A 15,635-nucleotide genomic window follows, 5' to 3' on the forward strand; every position below is an offset into this window, starting at 1 on the left:
TTTATTGACAAATAATTCACATATCAATTTAAGAGTTTAAACATACTAAAGAGCTACGCAGTCATCACAAAAATCAACTTTAGAACACTTTATTCTTTCTTGTATTCGCTCCCTGTTTTTCTCCAATTTCCCCCCAGTAAACTATTACTCCAATTGCTGTCTCTAGAGATTTACCTATCTTGGATTTCAAATAGAGAAAAACACGCAAAACCAAAACAAAACCCAGAAACAATAGAAAATAAAATAGAAAAACCTCAGTTGAAAGGATAACAGAAAAGAATAAAAACTAGAACAAATTCTAAGTACGTCAAAAGGAGAACAAATGATCAGATGCTAAACTTTAACTCAAGGACATCCGCATGATGCAGTTTCCAACGCACTGTCTGCCAGTCAGGCTGTTCACGCCCCTGGGTCAAGGACTTCCCAAGCCCTGGTGACTCAGTGATTCGCCTGACTTCCACTAACTGAAAGGTCAGTGGTTCGAACTCACAAAACTACTCTGAGGGGGAAAAATGTAGCAGTCTGATTCTATAGATTAATCCACAAAAACCCAAATCTTATCCAAAGCAGCTTTCTTAGAACGGCTCCATTCTTCCTGAAAGTTGGGCCTAGATGCTCCTTTCTGTTTTCTGTGGCATCAGTCAAATCATGGCACTTACTACAGTGTCATGATAGTCCACTTGTCAGTTACTATACCCTTCTAGAGGAAAAAAACATTCTGTCTGAATGAACCTGACAGTCAGAGGTCCTGAATAAAGATTCATGCAGTCTCAACATGGGAAGGGGCCTCAGAATTCATTCCTTCAGCTAACGTCTACGGCTCCTTGGTCAGAACATGCTCAGTGCTTGAGCGCCCCCAGGACGGGAGAGCACTTATTAAACGCCGGCATCAACAGGCCTCAAGCTAGGCGCTATAAGCAGAACTCCACTACAATGCGCCGACAATCCCTTCTGTCCCACCTTATTTGCCAGGGAGACCAGGCGTGACTGTGGCCAGGGTTGGAGGATGCCGACTTCCAGATTACCACAGGACTCGGAAAACAACTGGCCAAAAAAAGCACTGCTGAGAAGACTGCTGGAATGAGGCTAAGACGAAAGCCTGAGATCAAGACAATGACAACACAGACAAGCTGGACCAAGTTCAAGGCCAGGAGTTAACTGACACCCAGGTGGGTACATTACGTTCAACAAAAAATGGAAGAAATGGCTGTGAATCTTAGCATTTTAACCCAAGACACGGGTTTATTTATGTGAAGCGTAAATATTTACTTTGAAAAAACAGCTCTTTAAAAACCACAGCTGGAACATTTTCACACACTTAATATGTTGTGATTTCCCCACCCCTTTTAGCAATAGTTCATGCCTTCAATTTTTAAGTTTCAGAATTTCCACATAGTCAAAAAGAAAAGCCCAGTGCATTATCTTGCCCAATTCCAGGGGAATAGAAGAAAAAGGAGAACATATGATTAAAATAAGTTACTTTATTGAGGGAGGTAAGTTACTCCACGTTAGCTGGTTGTAGACGGTGAAGGTCACATGTTAGAAGTGCGTTGGCAGGAGGCAGACCTCTACTACTAAAGGCTCCACTTGACACACAAAGTCCTGGGCTCCCCCACTTCTTCAAGTTCAAAAGTAGGTCACACTTTGCAGTCACCAAATAAAACAGATTCTCAACCAAGAGTCTTGAAGTCTTCGCTCAGTCAAGGCTTCAGGAGAAAATGTACTTCATTTCCCAGACTCCTCTGGAGGATTCAAGAGTCTCTTTCGCATCAAATCACCATGCTCCCTGCTCCTGGACCTCTTTTCTGCATACTAAACAGAGAAAAGGGGGAGAGAAGAGACAACGGATTATGTCACTATTTATGCAAGTTAAATATTTAGAAGTACTTGCAAAATAAAAATACTTTTATTGACAAAATTCTATTTTCCTCTTCACTTCATTCACTGAGACTGGAAACAGTGACTTTAATGGGTCTCTAGTAGAATTTGATTCAATACAGCACAGTACCTATGTTCTAGAAGGTGAAAGACATTTAAATTTGTTTCTTCCCCAAAATAGGAATTCAGTAAGTATATAAGAAAATTAGTTTGTCCCTGCTCTCCAGCATTCATACTCTAGCAAGTCACCTAACTTCTGCTTGAACACCTCTCTCTTGCTACCTTGAGAAGTAATCTGTTTTACTGTGGGACATTGTTACAAAGTTCTTTGGGTTAAATAAAAAATTGTACCCCTTATATCTGACCAGAGCACACAGGAGTAAATGAAGGGGGAGGAAGAGAGTGGAGCATATCCTGGCCCACCAAGCCCTGAGGACGATATCCCTTCTCAGAGCAGCCAATGCACACAGAGGACCAGATGGCCGGCCCCACTACGAGACTTGACGTCCCTCACTGACCCATAGCCCTACAGGGGACAACACTGGAGACACAGTGTGGGAACTGCACCCGATCTGACCTCACCACACCAAGGCAAAATACTAAGGGCGTGAAACAGAACAGCAAGGTGAGCAGAGCAAAGAAGTCCCAAGGGAATACCAAAAATAGACTTTGGGGCCAGGGCCTAGCACCCCATCAGAGTCAATTGGAAAACACTCCTAAAGGTCAACAAACAAACCTTGGACTATTTATAGGCTTTTCTCTTTTTTTTTGGTCATTGTTGTGGTTTTTTTTGCTGATGTTGCTGTTGTTTTGTTTTCTTTTGTTGCTTTGTTTTGCTTTGTCTTGTTTTGTGCATATTATTATATCTACAGGTCTATCTAGATAAGATAGGCTGGATAAATAATCTGGAGGAGGAAACAACGGGACCAACAGTTCTGGGGAGACATGGGAGAGGGTGAGATGGGGGAAAGGAAGTAGTGTTAACAAACCTAGGGACAAGGGAACAACAAGTGATCCAAAATCAGTGGTGAGCAAGGTGTAGGAGGCCTGGTAGGGTTTGATCAAGGACAATGTAACCAAGAGGAATTACTGAAACCCAAATGAAGGCTGAGCATGATAGTGGGACAAGAGGAAAGTCAAAGGAAATAGAGGAAGGAGCTAGGAGGCAAAGGGCATTTATAGAGGTCTAAATAATGGCATGTAAATATATTTATATATGATGATAGGGAAATAGATCTACATGCATATATTTATAGGTTTAGTATTAAGGAAGCAGATGGACATTGGGCCTCCACTCAAGTACTCCCTCAATGCAAGAACACTTTGTTCTATTAAACTGGCATTCCATGCTCACCTTCCCAACACGATCGCTGAAGACAAAGCGGGTGCATAAGCAAATGTGAAGAAAGCTGATGGTGTTCGGCCATCAAAAGATATAGCATCTGGGGTCTTAAAGGCTTGAAGATAAACAAGTGGCCACCTAGCTGAGCAGTAACAAAGCCCACATGGAAGAAGCACACCAGCCTGGGTGATCACAAGGTGTAGATGGGAACAAAGAACAAAAAAATATTATCATTGAGAATGAGGGGGAGTGTGGAGTGGGAACCCAAAGCCCATCTGTAGGCAACTGGACATCCCCTTACAGAAGGGTCGCGGGGAGGAGACGAGCCAGTCAGGATGCAGTGTAGCAATGATGAAACATACAACTTTACTCTACCCTGTTTCCCAAAAATAAGACAGTGTCTTATATTTAATATTTGCTTCCAAAGATGCACTAGGTCTTATTTTCAGGGGATTTCTTATTTTTTCATGAAGAATATGGTTCACATTTATTGTTTATTATTTTATTAAAAGAGACCTTGCCCTTCCTGTCTGCTCTGGCTGCGCTGCGGCCAACAGTGAGCTGTGTGGTGGTACCCGCTGCTGTGGTCCAGAGTCCAGAGTTAGGATAGCTTCAAGGGGCCTTATTTTCGGGGGGATGCCTTATATTTCAGCAAGAGGCAAAACTGTAAGTAGGTCTTATTTTCGGGGGATGTCTTACTCTCTGGGAAACAGGGTAGTTCTTTAATGCTTCCTCCCCCCTACTATCATGTTCCGAATTGTACCTTACAAATCTGGCTAGACCAGAGGATGTACACTGGTACAGATAGGGACTGGAAACACAGGGAAGCCAGGGCAGATGAACCCCTCAGGACCAGTGGTAACAGTGGCGATACTGGGAAGGTGGAGGGAAGGTGGGGTAAAAAGGGGGAACCGATTACAAGGATCTGCATATAAACCCCTACCTGGGGGACAGACAACAGAAAAGTGGGTGATGGGGGATGTCGGACAGTGTAAGACATGACAAAATAATAATAATTTATAAATCATCAAGAGTTCATGAGGGAGGGGGTGGGGTCAGAGGAGAAAAATGAGGAGCTGATACCAAGGGCTCAAGTAGAAAGAAAATGTTTTCAAAATGATGACAGCAACAAATGTACAAATGTGCTTGACACAATAGATGTGTGTATGGATTGTGATAAGAATTATATAAGCCAATAAAATGATTTTTAAAAGAGTTGTATAAGACCTCAATAAAAATGATTTAAATTTTAAAAAAATTGTGTGCCTATAAATTCTATCACCCTCCAACGCTCTTTCCAACATCTGGCTGTAACTAATCCAAGCATTATCTTGGTTTATTCTTCTACAGGCTGAGCATCACCCTGGCTCCACAGACCACCTTTCTACCTCGATAAGATGCCCCGTAGTTTTTTGTGATTTTTTTTTAATGATCACAACCAAAACCAAGCAGTCCTCTAGATGCAGTCTGATAGATGTGGACTAGAGTATGCCTCTGAGTCCTATCACCTAATGCATACATATATCTCTATAAATATTACTCAGGAGTAGCTGGAGCTAAGCAACCACATTACCCTATATAATCATATGGAAGCTTAGGGTTGAGTGAGCTTACCAAGTTGGTTTTCCTAATCATGAATATTCATCAAACTTGATTTTCCCAAATTCTTTTCTCTATAATCAAATAGATCTGAACTCAGTTTTCATCGGGGGTGGGGGGAAGGTTGCGGCCTACTATTTGAATCTGACCACAGGTTATAAACAATAAGAAAACACGAAGTCTAGCAATTAGGTAATACTCAAAATTTCTTAAACAGGTAAGCCTACATATAAAGTAGATACATTTGAGTAAAAATGTTTATATAATATACACACTTATGTACATGAATATATATTTACATGTTTATAACCTATATGGCAATAGACAGATTTTAATGATGAAAGGTTGAATATAAAAAAAATTTCAGGATTCAGAGATGTGATAAAAGAGGCTACAGAACTTGGCCCCTGCCCATCCCCCTTGCCCCTGATAAATGATTGTAGAGTTAAGCCTTTAACTGATTTCACTCTTCTAGGCAAGGAGCCTTCCCTGTAAGGAGCCAGGCTAAACATCTCAGGTTGACAGATGCTGACTTGGAAGGGAGGATGGAATTCTGTAAGAGAGAAGAGAAATCAGGGGAGGATAGAATGAGGGGTTGAGTGGTTTGAACTGCTGAATGCAGATTTGATGGTCTGAAAATAGAAACCCCCCACTTAGTTCACAATTTAAAAACTAATTTGTAAAAAGAAAAAGAAAGCAAAGATACTTTGAGTCCTTTGAGGAAGGCAACATTGAGTTTTGACATGGTGTTGATTAAAATGCACAGGATTCTTGAAGGAAGAGCCAGAGAGAGAGAGAGAGAGAAACATCTTCGGAGTTGTGTGGACTTACATGGAGGACAGGATAAGAAACAATAGCTTCGAGTTTTGGTATTTTTATATAATAAAGGTTTCTATGATTTTTGTAGAGGGAGAAAAAAATAAACACAGTAAAACATTCTACCTAAACAGTCACCAACAGAGATCTGAACCTTCTGGGCAGAAAATACTATTTGAAGATCTAATCACCAAGCCAATGGCAAAATTATTAAACTATAAAGAGTGAAAATGAAGATCTAAGGGGAAAGGGGAAGCGTTGGTGGTGTAGTGGGTCCCACATTGGGTGTAGTGGGTCCCATGCTGCTGACCGTACAGGTCGGCAGTACGAAACCACCAGCGGCTCCTGGTGAGAAAAGGTGAGGCTTTCTACTCCCTTCAAGACCGCAATAGGGGTGAGGGTGGAGTCTTCCCAAACAAATCAAGGGAGATCCCTGGGGCTTATACAAAACAAAGGCGTTCCAGAGTCTAAAGTCCTGATACATCACCCTAGGAAGCTGAGGCCCTGAATATTTAGCAAACATAAATGTTTCTGCTGAGCAGTGATTGATTTTCCAAACCTTAAATTCACTCAGGTGAGTCGCCGTAATTAGAAGAAAAATTTCATTTGTGTGCATGGCCAAAAATCACCAGTGTCCTAAATCTGTACCAGATGCAATTTCACTACTCCTGGCTTTAGAGGAGAACATACATATGAAGTCAAACTCCTATCACACTAGAACTTGGAAAAAAATTCATGATGGCAGCAATCGCTCTAATATTGTTATGTTCTATTATAACCAAACTCTTTCCACATTTAACGACTGTTTTGCTACCTGACATTTTGCATTTAGAAAAATCTGTCTCTAGTGCACATTAACAGTGCACAGCTGGTGGTAACCAACGCTGCCGTGCTAGGTAAAGAATAATGTTGGCTGTGAGAGTTAACGTGATGTATCGTATCGTCTTGGCTGGATCATGATTCTCAGTGGTTGGGCAGTTCTATAAGGACATAGTTAACCTTGTTTTTGAATGCTGATTTTAGAATAATGATCTGTCTTTGGAACCCAACCAAGTTGATAAGTGAGAAGAGGGTGTACAAGGTGTGCTTCTACTTTCTGATGCTTTTCTTACCTCATTTTTCAGGCATTTTCTCATCTCCCGATCAAGATCATTGCAATGCCCAAAAAATTTCAGAACGCTGTGCTGAAGGGAAGAAAGGGGACAAGATATTTCACCCATATTATGGGAAGGTCTCTGGCATACAAACTCACATTCATTCCTAAGAAAATAGGTTTAATGTGTCACTTGGAAAAATAAGTCAAAGCTACATAAATCACGTGTATTGTTGTTATTGTTATCAAGTCAATTCTGACTCCGGGCAGGCCTGCCTGTTACCGAGTTGAACTGTTCCCCAGGTTTTCTTGCTGATAACCACACCAGAAGCAGACTACGTAACTGTGTACTTTCAGGTTAACAATTAAACGAAATTATACAGACAAACAGGCTTGATTTGGTCTTTCCTACCAACTATCTAGTTCTTCCTACAAAGAAGGAACAAATGTTCTCTAAGAAGAAATGAAAATTAAAGATTTTTTCCTGGCTAAAAGGGAAAACTATTAAGCAGTATCACCTAATAAAGTGAAAGCATTTGTATCCCCTTGGTATTCCGTTTGTGAAAGCACACCTGTCACAGTTCATCTTCCACTCCAAGAAGTGGGGGTCAAGCTGCAGGGTGACCTCGTCATCGATGAAGAAAAAGTAAATTGCTTCCATCTAAGCCACAGAAAAGTGATTTACTAAATGCCTGGTGGCAGAGCAATTGTCTCATTTGCCTCCATTCAAAATATCTTTCAAAACACATCAGAAATACCTAACACTATTATTAGGTGGTCTATGTCCCACCCACTGCTGTCAGGCCCATTCTGACTGCTAGCAGCCCCGCAGGGCAGAGCAGAACTGCTCTCGCAGGGTTTGTTAGGCTGTACATCTCTAACTCAGCAGACTGCCACACCTTTTCCCCTCAGAGTGGCTTGTGGGCTTGAACCAGTGGCTGGTGGTCTGTCCAGCCCATAATAAACAAAAATTTTGAATAAAGTGCCAATCAGTTTCAAAAAAATTTTTTTTAATCTCAATCAATCACAATATAAGAAAATCTGAACTTCAAAGTTTGTTTGGCTTAAAATTTCCTAGTAGTTTCAGGCCCTAGGACTACAGTATGAGTTCTGCAGAGCAAGTCAGGATGAAGAGCACTGCAGACTTCAGCAGTGCCCTCATGAGTGTGCGCTCGCCACCATGCTGAGGGCGGGTCGGATAATGCGGCAAGCTCCAGCACAGCAGGCCACTAACAGTGGACTTGCACTTTTAATAAGAAGCCCATCTTTTCCTTTTCTCAGAAAGTAAGGCTTTCATGGAACTCAGACAACACATAATTAGTAGGACGTGCCTCATACAATTTCCTCCCTACTGCACCCCCGCCAATTTATATATACTTTCCTGGTCCACACTAAATAAATCGTGAGGATTTTTCCGGCAAGTGTTCATGATAGACTAAGACAGTTTAGTACGTTGGGCTACTAGCCACCAGGTTGTCAGTTCAAGCCGCTCCTCAGGAGAAAGACAGCGTTTTCTGCTCCTGTAAAGACTTACAGCCTTAGAAACCCACGGGAGCAGTTCTGCTCTGTCCTCTGTCAGGTTGATATGAGTGGCACTGAGTGAGTGAGTGGTCTTAATAGTTATCTAAAAATATCTTCATGATATTCAATAAATAATTTTCCTAAAAAAATTCACTACCAACAAATAAACAGGAAAGATGTATTTTTCACATACACCTTCTCGTCAAGTAGTCTGGAGTTAATCAGGCTTTTAGAATGTATGGCAATGTTTCAGTTAATTTACATTATTCATTTCACCCTGTATACATTCCAAGTGGTCAGCTTGCTAACCAGTGGCCCCAGGGGCAAAATATGGCACAGTCTACTTCTATAAAGACATACAACCTAGAAAAGTCCGTGGGGCAGTTCTACTCTGCTCTACAGGGTCACTGAGGGCACGAATTAATTGATGCAGCAGTGGGCTCCTCTCAACACAAAGCCTAGGTGAGAATTACATTCTGGGACACTACATAGAAACCACTCAACTCAAAACACCCCAGGGAACAGCGAGTCACCTGGTGCAAGTCCCTAGTGTCTGGTGTCTTGTTGTTTCTTGACTCCAACGACAGACCCCTGAGCACCTTCTCCATGAAGGACACTGTCTCAGCAGGAGAGGAACAACAGTGGGCAATGGAGACTACGGTCCAACTCATTAAAGAGGAGACAATGGATGTGGTGATTTCCACAGAGCAGTGGTTCACAATGTGCAGTCGAGACACCCAGATGCTCCCAAGACCTTTTCAGGGAGTCTACAATGTCAAAACCATTATCCTCATGACACAAAGCCTTTACATGTCTAGTTCACCCACTTTCATTCTCTCACAAGGGTACAGGCTCATGGAGGGCAATCTTGCAAGAGATCGATTGCAGAGGCAGCTCTGACAATCCAACTCTATTCAAACAGTCAGATAGTAGCAAAAGCTGCAAAATGCACTTTGCTAAAATAGGACTTTCTATTAAAAAAAACTATAACATGCAATAGTGTTTATGATTACACTTTCAAATAAGTCACTACCTGCAAACGTTTTCATTTTCAATTCAGTACATCCTGGTAGCTATAAATAAACCCTGCGGTTCTCAATCATCTTTTGAGTGTAAGGGGCTCCTGAGACCAAAAGGTGGGAAAGCCACGGGGCTACAGCTGTTCACGGTGGCTGTGTCAAGAGCATCTAGGCCAGGAGAGGAGAAAAGGGAGTAAAATCGAAGGATGACCACAAGCTGGCGTAACAAATGAGGAGGAGTGCAGACAGCAAGAATGTTCTCAAAGAAAAGCACAGGGCCCAGCTAAGAAGAGAGAAAATCGCCTATTTCTGGAATGAAAGGGCTGCACAGCTACAGAAAACACACACGGACGGGGCACAGGGGCACATGGAAGATGTGAACCTGAAGAGTGATATAGGGAGCGGTTTCACAAAGCCTTGAAACAGAGATTAGAAACGTTAGATTCTCTATAGCCCTGGTGGAGTAGGGGGTCCTCAAACAGTCAGCAGTTCGAACCCACCGCTGTGCTCTGAGGAAGGAAGAGGAAGTTTTCTGCTCCCCTAAAGACGTACAGGCTCAGAACCACACAGGGGACAGTTCTACTCTGTCCTCCAGCGTCGCTGTGAGTCAGAATCAGCTTGATGGCAGTGAGCGTTTAGACAAAGAAGCCATCGGTGGGGAAAGATAAAGTTATTTTCGGACAATCATTCCAGATGCTGGAAAGTGGATGAGGACGGAGCACAAAACAGCAGGAGTGTGGCTATGATCAGCGGCAGGTGGCCCCAGGAAGAGAATGCTGGAAGAGACTGCTGCAGTCACACAGGCAATGCAGAACAACTGATTCAGCAGAGACTGGGCAGGAAGAGCCATGAAAGAATTAAGGACGACACCGGTTTCTGGCTCAGACAAGCAAGTGTCATTCACTGAGATAGGCGTTTAAAAGACGTTAAGAGGAGCTTGTGTCTGGACATGCTAACTAAGTGGATGCATAGGACAGTCAAGTCCAGCATACAGCTGACACAGACAGATGTGGAACCCATGAAAGCAATCCGAGGCAACGATAAAGATTAGAAACCAGTGGAGTGAATAGGGCTTTCTAGGGGAAAAGGTGCAGTTTCTCCCGAGAAACGGCAGCTCTGGCCAGGAGACTGAGACGTGAACAACGAGATTCAAGAAAGACTCGGGAAGAAAGGGCGTGGGAGAAGCCTGTGCAAGGGAACGTTCTGAGAAGGAATCAATGCTGCCTGGGAGACAAGCGAGGAGAAAATCAAACCTGCCCACTAAAGACAACACCCGTTCAGTCACTGGAGCCCAGAGAAGGGAGATACCAAGGGGCAAACAGAAGTGTGTTATAACGGCCAGCTTGACTGGAGAAACCAATCCAGTGACACTCAGATATGTGTAAGAGCTTTATCTCAGGAATTAAGTATCAAGAAAACATCCCAGCCCAGTCCAACTCAAGTCCATACATCCCTCTTCAGACGCACGCAGCCACAGTAACGATGCAGAACGCAGGAAGATCACAGGCTGGTGGGTGCAGAGTTGGGTGGATCCCAGGGCGATGGTCGCATGGCAGGGCTCTCACAGCATCCAGGGTCAGCCAGCAGAGAGACAGAGAGGACATTTCCAGGACCCGCCATACGAGAAGCCCTGCCCACAAGGAGGCACCGTCAGGCTGTGACCTGATAGACAGGTGAATGAATACCACCCCACACTTTTACAGATCTTCAAGCTGACCTGAAATGATGTAACTGCCACAAGAAGAAAAAGCAAGTGTTCCTTCATTTACTCTAAGAGTTTGCACTGAAAAGGAAGCCACTAGAGACACACAGGGTAGAAAAATATTTGTTTCCAGTTTCTCAAGATGGAAAAGACGTAGGCATTTTTAAAAGGCCAACATCAGGAAGGAGGTAGAGGAAAGTAAATAAAATTTACTTTTAATCTTACTATTGTAAGATTAAATGTAAACTAGGTAAGCTCAATTGTTAATGGCTTTTATCTCTGGATATTTAATAAAAAGTAATTTTTGTTTCTTCACATTTCCCCAGGCTTTTTACACTATCTACAAAGCATCATTACATAGATATTACTTTTACAAACCGGGAAAGAATACCTCAGTACTTCTAAGCTTTGGAGAAAACAGCTCTTCTAAATTCTGAATTATCACTATATATAATCTGATTCTTGCTGTCAAATGTAGGCAAAGTCAGACCAGTGGAATCAGAAGCTGTCAGAGGCCGTGACAGCAGTGGAAGTGACATGTGTCCACAAAGGCCACAGAAGACCATAAAGAACACAAAGAATGACCACAGCCTGGTGAGTTAGGCCATGTGGAGGCCACACCGCCATATATTCTGCAAAGGGATTGGACAGTACTGCCGCCTCACGGCCCCCAAACAGCATTCAGCATGATGGCTTATTAACTAAAAATGATTAAAATACAGAATTACACAAATGTAGAGCTATTTTATAGATTAAACAACTGAGATCTTACGGGGCACATATTTATTATTAGAAAACTCCAGCAAATAAGCAGAAAGTTCTGGCCTTACAGGAGAGGTAGTATATTATTGAATATGGCTCTTCTAGCCACAGTCTCTAACCCCCATCAAAAGACCTTGTCCTGCATGGGTCTGGTGGGAAGGGATGGGGGTTAATACTAGTAAAGTTTTGCCTGTGGGTAATTACAAATAGGATTCCCTAGAGTGCCATCCAGCTGTGTATAACATTGGTCCTCTGAAAAGCAGGAGAAGGGATCTCATTACTAGCAAGAGTACAGTGCACCTCCTGGAGCCAGATGACAGCAGTACCATAGAGGAGCAGCAGAACCAGGAGTCAGAGCCTGGAACACAGTGATAGCCTTCCCAACCCAACTTAAGCAGGAATGCTTTTGTGCAGGAGGCTGGTTTGTGTAGTTGGGTGCCTCAGGGTACCTCATTGAGGAAGCTGGGCTTGCTGACCTAGGGAGGTGAAACGGAAGTGTCTTCACACGGAGGCTTACTGGCCTGGGGTGCCCCTGGGCACTTAATCCAGGGAGCTGGGCTTGTTCACCCAGAGCTTGAACTGAATGACTGAGTTGAGGCTTCTAGCAGAGCAGTATGTCCCTTTGGCATTATTAGCACACCTGAAGGGACTTTGTTGCAGGTCCTGATAAACAACAGTATCCCGAGGATTTCTCGCTTGCATTACGACCACGTGTCAACTTCCTCAATAAACCCTTTAATCATGAATATTGTCTGTGAGTTCTGTGTAGTCATTATAATGGGAACCTAGAGAGAAGGTAGTGAATACTAATTAAGAGAAGGAAACTTCTGTTCCATTTTGATTTAACTATGTAATTTTATTTCCATTCCACTAAAAATTAAGCTCGTCAACTCAAGCAATCATAAATTAGATCTAGTTAACATCTAATTATATCAAATGTGTCAATTTCCTTCAAATTAAGAATGGTAGACATCAAGGAAGAGAAAGTCTTAAAATAATTACATTTTGTTCAAATAAGAATAAGGAATCCAACTACTACATACTATTTCAAGAAGTTCCCTAACCAACGTTCATGTTGGATTTTCACCTGTCACAAAGAAGGTGGTTTGGGGGAAACCATGAATATCACTTGCTTATCTTTACTAAGTTTCAAGATCTGTTACTAAGATGTTCCCAAATCCCCTTCCATTAATGGAGAAAGCAATCCACATTGCGCCGAACTCTTACATTTCTGTGGCATTCCTTTAGCAAGTTAATCAAGGCGTTGCATTCTTCAGTGTGCAGGTGTGGAGACAAGTCAGGATGCATCTCTAGAAGATGAAGGGTCACAGCAGAGCAACCTGTGGATAAGAGAGTGTCTTGAATATACATGCACACCCTGCTGTTAGCACAGCCTACAACCACTGTCAACGAGAACTGGCAGGGATCCATATCAGAAAAGAATGGGGCCTACTAACCAGCTGTGTGACTGTCAGGCAAGGGAGTAAGCTTTCAACTCGGTTTCTTTCTATAACGATTTCATCTACTGAGCAAGTTATGGAGAGGGCATGTTTCAAGGGCCTGTGGACTCGGATGTACAACAGGAATCCTCTAGAGAGCCAATACTAGAAATAAGTCCTCAAGCAAAAACCACATGCCGATATTAATGAGCCTGACTTCAAATAGCTTTCCCGCATTCCTGAAATCCATTATAACTCACTTGTTCAAATGAAATCCTGCCAATTTTGAGAAGTACATTATTAATCCTTCTAATAACAGATATTCCTCTGAGAGGACTAAAAGGGGTCATTAGTCTCACGTTTAGTGTGATTTAATTTGGATGGCTCTTTCTAACCCCTGGCAGAGACAATCTAAACAATGCAGTAAAACAAGAAGCAGACGTGAGAAAAATTTGTCTTCGGCAGATAAATCCGTAAGACCCAGCTACTACATGGAAAACAGAAGGGTGAAATCAGTGGAATTAAGTTTATTTGATTCAATCACAAAATGGAAAATTCAGTCACAAATTTAAAACATTATTCTCGGGTGTCTGCTGTAGTTAGTTGGCACTAGTCACCATTTTGTCTTATTCTACATCTAAAGTCGGACTATTCTTCCACACACAACATTCCTTTTAACTCAGAGAGCTCATCCAAAAGAAAAAAAGAACCAATTAATTGCTCTAATCTTTTTAAAGTTCTAAGCAAGAAAAGATAGGAGAAAATGTTGACGTTAGGTTGGGGAAAGGGTTCTTTGATACATTAAAAAGCATAATCTATGAAAGAAGGCCCCGATACAAAAGTCACTCCAATTAGGAACTGTTATGCTTCTGAAAACACCATCAAGGAAATGAAAGGCAAGCCAAGATTGGGAGAAAATACATGCAATTTATATTTGATGAAGAATTGGTAGCTAGGGTGTCTAAAGAATGCTCACAACTCAATAATAAGGCAATCTAATTTTTTAAAAATGGGCCAAAAGCAAGCAAAAAAGTAAAAATAGCTATTTCACCAAAGACAATCAGAATGGTTAATTAAGTGTATGAAAAGATGTTCACACCATTAGTCATTAGGGAAATGCAACTTAAACCCACAAGGAGCTCCGACTACACACCCACCAGAATAACTAATCAAAAAGCACCGAATACTCGTTAGGATGTGGGAAGTGGTGCACTCTGGAAAAGAACTAGGCAGTTTCTTTAAAAGTTAAACTCATCACTCCTGAGAAACTCTCTACAAGAAATGAAATGTCCACACAAAGGCGTGGATATAAATGTATACTCACTGCCACGGAGTCAAGGTTGACTCATAGTGACCCCTGTGGGTTTTCAACACTGTAACTGTTCACGAGAGTAGAAAGCCCACTTTCTCCCCAGAATTGCTGGTGGTTTTGAACGCAGACCGTGCATATTGCAGCCTAACACTTAACCACTACACGAGGACAGCAGCATCAGCCACAGGAGCCCCGAACCAGAAACAATCCAAATTTCCAACCTCCAGGTAAATGGTCTACAAAAATGGAATACTATTTAGCAATTAAGAGGAAGGAGCTTCTGATCCATGCTCTGTCATGCATAAACCTTAAAAGTCTTATGTTACATGAAAGACAGATGAAAAGACTATATCTTGTTTGATTTCATTTATATAAAATATATAGGAAAAGGTAGCAATTTTATGGACACAAAAGGCAGATCATTGATGGCTAGGGCTGAGTAAGAGAAGGAATTAATTTGTAAATTTGCATAAGAACCATTTTGTTGATGAAAATGTTCTAAAATTGACTGTTGACGGCTGTTCGACTTTTACAATGTATTAGTATCCCCAAATTAACTGACAATGAGTGAAATTTACAGGTGTAATTATACCTCATGAAGCTCTTTTATTTAAGAGTTCCAAGAGATTCAAGCTGCCCATCTACCTCCCAAACCCAACAAACAAAATCCTGGGTCTCTAAACAAAGAACCCCAGAGAACTACAGTATAACTATTTTAGATTTCACTTATAAAAGCTCCACTCAGAAGCTACGACTAGTCCGGCTACTATGAAGATCAGCTATAGCCCAAGATCACAAATCTGTCCGTGTGTCCCCACCTAAATCCACCATAAACGGATTTTAAGCCTTTGCTATTATTTCAACACAAAACTGTCTCCTTTACACAGGCAATTTTGAAAACATTAGGATGGTCAATGTAATTGTCACAATCACAACACCTCCCTCCCCAGGCCACCCGCCCTGTGTCCTCAGTATGTAGAGCTTGCAATGATACCTAAAAACAACTTCAAGTACAGTCGTAGTTTACTCAATTTTTTACTTAACTCTGCCTCTGCCAAAGCAAAACTTCCTGGAGACTCCAGGACAGACAGATTTTAACCACCAGGTGGCAGAATTTTAGAAAATAAACAAATTAAGACACATCAGTAGATC

The 15,635-nt window shown here is 42.0% G+C and overlaps 1 protein-coding gene across 2 annotated transcripts in view; it reads right to left on the reverse strand.

The window, feature by feature from the left end:
- The window catches only part of CMC2 (C-X9-C motif containing 2), a 24,719-nt gene continuing 9,084 nt past the window's right edge, over positions 1–15,635 (reverse strand). For both annotated transcript variants that reach the window (XM_075536942.1, XM_075536940.1), the window contains exons 2-4: positions 12,960–13,072; positions 6,748–6,819; positions 1–1,812 (exon numbers count right to left, since the gene is read on the reverse strand). In XM_075536942.1, the coding sequence (XP_075393057.1) occupies positions 1,726–1,812; positions 6,748–6,819; positions 12,960–13,040 (240 nt within the window). In that variant the 5' untranslated portion in view covers positions 13,041–13,072 and the 3' untranslated portion in view covers positions 1–1,725. The remainder of the gene's footprint in view (positions 1,813–6,747; positions 6,820–12,959; positions 13,073–15,635) is intronic.

This window comes from Tenrec ecaudatus, chromosome 18 (genome assembly GCF_050624435.1).
Source record: "Tenrec ecaudatus isolate mTenEca1 chromosome 18, mTenEca1.hap1, whole genome shotgun sequence".
NCBI classification, from domain to species: Eukaryota; Metazoa; Chordata; class Mammalia; order Afrosoricida; family Tenrecidae; genus Tenrec; species Tenrec ecaudatus.